Source organism: Hakea prostrata, chromosome 2 (genome assembly GCF_041222555.1).
Source record: "Hakea prostrata isolate BN-2017 chromosome 2, UWA_Hpros_2, whole genome shotgun sequence".
NCBI classification, from domain to species: domain Eukaryota; kingdom Viridiplantae; phylum Streptophyta; class Magnoliopsida; order Proteales; family Proteaceae; genus Hakea; species Hakea prostrata.
In genome coordinates, this window is record NC_142601.1 from 45,510,191 (window position 1) to 45,516,816 (window position 6,626).

Consider the following 6,626-nt stretch of genomic DNA (forward strand, 5'->3'; position numbering starts at 1 on the left):
AGGCATCCGAATTCAAATCCGGAACTTTATCGGATATCCGATAATAATCCAATCCTATATACTATCCGATTATTGATTGGTGATTGTCATTTTTATTTTTTTTTCGATTTACAATTTTAGGTTATCGATTACCAGTATCCGAATCCGATTATCAGTCATTTTTTGTGAAAAATGTTTAATACTTTACTCTAATCGGATAATTTTTTTATTTTCGATTATCCGATTACCGGTTTCTGAATCCGATTATCATCCATTTTCAGAGAAAAATATGTTGAATACTTCACTCTATCCGGATAATTTTTTATCCGATCCGATAAACAATTATCCGAATCCGGATCCGGTTGCTTAGCAGACTGATACAAATATTTTTCGGTAAAATTTATTTTGGATATAGACACCCTTAAATGAATATGAATGCATATTCGGAGGCGGTTTCGGCTATCCATTTACAAGTCTAGCATGTATTTCACCATCATTTGAGGGAATTCAATACCGAGGCTGATTACCTTGCAAGGGCTACTTCAATTATTTGTAAAATGTCTTTTACTCCTTCCAAACCTCCACAAGGCTATCTCCAAAATTGTTTTGGAAGATGCCAATGGGAAGGTTTACTTTCGCCCGTAACTTTTTGTTTTTCTATTATTAATACAAGCTACATTTAAAAAAAATAAAAATAATACTAATAGTGCACATCTCCTATTATTGAAAAAACTATCCATTCCAAAAAAGTGAATAGTAGTGTGAATCAATGCATGCTTCTTTCTATAATTTGACTCACACTGGAGGATCTGGTTGTCTCGTGATGAATCTCACAACAAATCTAGAAACAGAACAATATAAATTTATATCCATGCCACAAACAATGCATGCTTCTTTCCACTAAGAATTACCAATCAAAAGTAATTAAAAATTCTTAAAAAGACAACAAAATCTTCTGCCCATCGTCACAAAGAAAAGCAACAGTAACACTACCTAACAGAATCAGGGCATATTGATCATCATCTTCAACAGGGAAAAGATTATTATAAATAATGAGTTTAAATGCTAATTGTGGAATGACAAGCGTATGTTCCTTATCATGATTATTTTGCCTACGTGGCTTAAGCTTAGACAGGCATAATTGATAGACGTAAGAGATGCAAATCAATGGTAGTTAAATGCCATTGAATTACTTAAATGCCACATGGCACAATCCAATGAGGGAATTACAGGAAATTATGGGGAAAGGAATTACAGAGGATGTGGATCCATATTTTGTCTTTCTATAATTAAGAAACCTAAGAACAATGTTATTCTTATTTAAAAAAAAAATGAAATACTAATTTTACAATTGTATTCTAATTCATTTTAGATTTAAAATAATAATAATAATAATAAAATAAAATCATTGATAGTAGGAATTTTCTAAAATTGATAACGTTAAATTAAAAAGTTTATAAGTAAAAAGCTATTAGAATTAAGAACTTCCTAAAATTAATACCATTAAATTGAAAGTAACAAACAAAAACAAGAATATAATTAGGCAAGGAAATAAGTAAAAGTCAAAAATCAAGGAAGTGCGAGTTTTTATTACCTTATGTATTAAATCTTGATTTGGGTTTTGTGTAGGGTGAGGTAAGGTAAGGAGTTGGATTCATGATCATTGAGAGGAGCTAATTAAACTTTAGTACAAACAGACAACAATAATCATCCCTAAAATAAAAAATTAATTCTGCACAGTCACAGACTTAGTCTTCAGGTGGACCACATAAATTCTTGTTTTTTCTATGCTTTTGCTTTATTTTCTAAGGTTGAGTGTTTGATTAGTACAAATGTGATATGTCTCTATCACCTTTATAGGTTATATTTAATAAAAGTAGGGCAAGAATATAGACATATGCTTGGTTTTATTATTTTGTGGTCAGTTTTAGGGTTAGGATCAGAGTTAGCGGTACCATTATTTTGCTTTACTTGTGAATCTAAATTTTAAGGGAAAATTTTAAGGGAAAATTTAAGAGGCACTCCACTATGATTGGTGAAAAGCATAAATATCCGAAAACTATATAAATTTTGCATTACTTCGATTTTGTTAGAATAGTTAATCAGTCGAAGGAAATGACAAATATACCATTGATTGTATTATTCTATATCTTTTAATATAAATGACAAATGAAGATAAAGAAAGAACTCATTACATAAGAAAGAAAATGAAATTTAGAATTCTATTTTAGTAGGGGTAACATGTTAAAGTCACAAAAGATTATGGGTGATGTAGGGATTATGAAACCATGATTTAAGGGAATTTTACTGTTAAAGTGTATCATTATGCAACTCTAAGAGACATTTTAGGAGAGAATTTGACATAATTTTAGAGGTGTCCCTATTTTTTACAAATTATGGTAGAATGTTCTTGAAATTTTTCCAAATTTAATGTGTACAATCATAAATGAATGTAATCACATATCAAATCCGACCTGAACTTGGATTTAAATAATCAAACTATGGTTAATTAGATCTAATCGAATCAAAGAATCATTCCCCGATTCATGGAGATTATAAAGAAAATATCTCAAAAGCAGCCGATCAAATTCGTATATTGCAACAACAATTAAGAGGGGTGGAAATCTTATCTGTGTCAACTGTTTCAAAATTATGATCAAGAAGACTCGCCGGGGCCAAATGACAACCCAAACGACAAACCAAACCTCATTTGGCCGCCGGTTCAAACACTAGGCCATGTGTTGGGACTTCGTCAGGCTGTGCTGAAAATCTCCCGCAAATATAGGCTTCAACTGGTTAATTGTTAACTAGGTACCAGGAAAATTAGTAGAACCGTATTCGGGGCAAACGTTAACCATCAAACAGAAACACATGAGTCACGTTGACAACGTCATCACCAACTACTTACTAAAATCTGGAAAACAAGAACTACACCACTCCTCTGAATTAAACCCATCAGAAAGCTAGAGATGTCGAACAGTACCAGCAGTAGCGCCACCACTCCCTTTGTGGTAGAAGATTGCCGTGGAGTTCTTCAAGTCTACAGCGATGGATCCATAGTTCGCTCTGATAAACCAAGCTTCAACGTGCCCGTCCATGACGATGGTTCTGTGATCTGGAAAGACGTCACTTTCGATCCAATTCATGGTCTTCAACTCCGTCTCTACAAACCCATCTCTGCAACCTCAAACGCAAAGCTTCCAATCTTCTACTATATCCATGGCGGTGGCTTCTGCATCGGCTCTCGCACTTGGCCCAACTGTCAAAACTACTGTCTTCGTCTAGCAAAAGACCTTCAAGCCGTCGTTGTGTCGCCGGATTATCGTTTAGCGCCTGAGAATCGTCTACCGGCGGCAATCGAAGATGGGTTTGCATCCGTCAAGTGGCTCAGAGATCAGGCTGTTTCTGAAAATCCCGACACGTGGTTGACAGGTGTTGCCGATTTTGACAGAGTTTTTATCTCGGGAGACTCGGCTGGTGGCAACATCGCTCATCACCTCGCTGTTGGACTCGGTAAGGGATCGCCCGAGTTGGCTCCTGTTCGTGTGAGAGGTTATGTATACTTGGCTGCTTACTTTGGCGCAACGGAAAGAGTGCGGTCGGAGGTAGAGGGAAGAAAAGACGCTTTGTTCAATTTGGAGATTTCTGACAGGTATTTTTCCGAGCCTCCAAACTAAAACTACTCCATTAGCAAAAATAAGGTTTTGTAGAAAAATTATCCTCTGGATTTTGGGCCTGCTCAGGTACAATCTACAGTGGGGATGGAAATTTAAACTTAGATTTCGATCTTGACTGGACAAAATGTGATTTTCAACGTATTGGAAAGAGAGTGTCAAGATTTCGATCCCTACTGTAAACTGTAGGTATTGAACATTAATTACACAGCAGTCAAGCAAAACCCTTAGATTTTATTCATATAAAAACCTTTAACTTGGATTCTTTTTCTTTTATATTTTTTGAAGCCCTTCTGGATCAAGTTTACATAGTAAATTGTACCCCAGGCATATACTCTATTTATGCAAAAGCCTTTAATATTTGGATTCACTCTTTTCTATTCTTCCTAGCACTACCTATGTTCCTAAGAAGTGAAGATCTGTCATCAACTATACTTATCTGGATAAAGAATCTTGACTCCTTTAAAATTTTTGGATCTAGAGATCCAAAATTTTATCAAGTGGACAATCTATTTTCTTCTGGATAAAGGATATGTGTCCATCAATTACATCTAAATGTTCAGATTAAATTAAAATATAAAAAATTTATATCTTCTAAATCTTACCTCAACCTATAGATGTGACTGTTAGACATGTATTCTTCATCCCGAGAGAAATAAATATTCCATTTCTATGACACGATAAAAAATCCTTAAGATCCTCAATGAGCTAGATACCTTGGCAGTTTGCTGGGCTTAAACTCGATGGGTCCTACATCTCTATCGTACCTTGTAATTATGTGCTCTTTTGCATTGGAAGTCTTTATCATCTTTCGTGGATCGAATATTCCACACCCCATTGTCAAATTCAAGGAGAATTTCTTGACTGGGTAACAGTATTGCTAGTTTTGTCTTATAAGACTAGAAATGTCATTTCAAGTTTATGAATGGAGACTTATTTTATTTTTTTGGGTCCAATAACATTTATCATAGGATGAATGAATCTTTGCTCCTTTACCCCAAAAAATGAAGCCTTCCTCTAATGTCAAAATATGAGTAGAGACGTTGATCTATATTTTATTGTTTATTTTACACACATAAATTGAGATGTATAGAAGTCTTAAGGGATTTTGACATCCTCGGTTAATCTATGGCTCATCATCTAAATGGTGTCATGTATTATCAAAATAAGTGATCATAAATAACCCTTTTTTTCTTTTCTTTTCTCTCTCTCTCTTTCTTTTGAACATGACATGTCTTTGGCCAAAAAGAAAAAAAGAACACATGACATGTCTAAGTGATGACCCACAAAACAACAAAAGTGCTAGAATGAAAAAACAAGTTTCAGTTAGATTTAAGGGACAAAATGAGTCTGAACCCGCTGCATGTACCATGCAGTGAACATGCACATCTTTGCAAATCATTTTTTTTTTTTTTTCTTTTTTGAAACTCTATAGCATATGATGATGTTGGACAGGTTTTGGAGGCTTTCAATACCAGTTGGAGAGACAAGAGATCACCCATTGGCAAATCCATTTGCACCTGCAAGTCCAAGCCTTGACACTGTGGCTCTTGACCCTATCCTTGCAGTAGTTGGCAGCTGTGATATACTAAGAGACAGGATTGAAGACTATGTAAAGAGGTTGAAAGAGTGGGGAAAGGAAATAGAACTTGCAGAATTTGAAGGAGTAGACCATGGTTTCTTTGCGCTCCATCCAAACACTGAATCAGCAAACAAGTTGATGGAAGTCATCAAAAAATTCATCACTGAAAACTCCAACAACTAAGCCTGCAGATCAGTTGCTCTTGCTCTGTTTCACTAGTCTCATCATGTTTATAGCAAGAAAATGTGTCTATACTTGCACTTAATCTGAAAGTTTTCCTGTGTTTTCCAATAATGATGATGAAACACTAGTATATAAAATCATATTTTTAAGCTATAGTATGGGGGCAGCAGTAATTATCTTTACTAATAATGATAATATCGGAAAAGAGCTCTCGCATTTTTCAGTCCTTAGTGTCCAACTCAAACTAGCTAGTCTAATTATTAATGTGGAAAAGATAGGAATGCTCATACCAGGTCAATAGTGTACATGCACTGTAGCAACATCTTTTATATACCTCCAGGGAGAGCTGAACTCATGTCACTCTTTATTAAGAGGCGTTCATCATTACTAACTGAGCAATCCTTTGATGTTAATTGTATATATATTCATTTGTTTTGTTAATAGATTTTCATCTATTGCCACCCAAAAGGAAATGATAGAAATCGTGTGCGGTTTATTTTAAAATGTGTTTTTTACGCATAGGTCCTCTTAGTAAAGGAAAAACTAATGTTGGGTCCTTAATGCAATATATTACATCTGGATCCCAACTACACTAACACTGCCTCCCACCGTTAAATATTTTCAAATTTTAAATATAGGCAGGCTAAAATACCCCTTAGTTTTTTAATGATCAAAATACTCCCAATTACATATCCTATTTTCTTTCTAATGTCAACATTCTAAATACCTTAAAAAACTTGATGGTGGTTCCTCTAATTCGAGCTACAGCAGGTGTGACAGATGTTTTGTATCATTTCAGGAAAGAAAGAAAAAGGAACGGATCAGGAAGAATGTCAATCAAGAAGAAGTCAGGGAACAATAGATGAGGAATATGAGATCGAGCAATCTGGTTGCGAAGAACTCCACCTTGAGGAGGAAAATCGACACAAATTCCATTCCAATATCGTATTGTACCATCTTGATTGAGTTACATATTAGGGTTAGGGTTTAAGCACAAGGTTGCTTAAAACATTACACCCTAAGTATTTATATTGGAATACCCAGGCCGTTGCTTCCAGCTAGTATTTATAGACCAATGTTAGGTTTTACGATTAGGTGGACTCTCCCACAAGGCCCATTACACTGTTGAATCGTAACTAATCCGATGGCCTATATTAGAACATACATTGGGTATAACTCAAATATTTCAACTATATTTGAGTATAACT

The 6,626-nt window shown here is 34.9% G+C and overlaps 1 protein-coding gene across 1 annotated transcript; it reads left to right on the top strand.

Moving 5' to 3' along the window:
* Nucleotides 1-2,847: 2,847 nt before the first annotated feature.
* On the top strand, nt 2,848-5,725 carry LOC149024463 (strigolactones hydrolase CXE15-like). Its single transcript, XM_089142953.1, has 2 exons — nt 2,848-3,631; nt 5,109-5,725. The coding sequence occupies exons 1-2, from the start codon at nt 2,949-2,951 to the stop codon at nt 5,416-5,418; spliced, it is 993 nt and encodes a 330-aa protein (XP_088999079.1). The 5' UTR covers nt 2,848-2,948; the 3' UTR covers nt 5,419-5,725.
* Nucleotides 5,726-6,626: the final 901 nt, after the last annotated feature.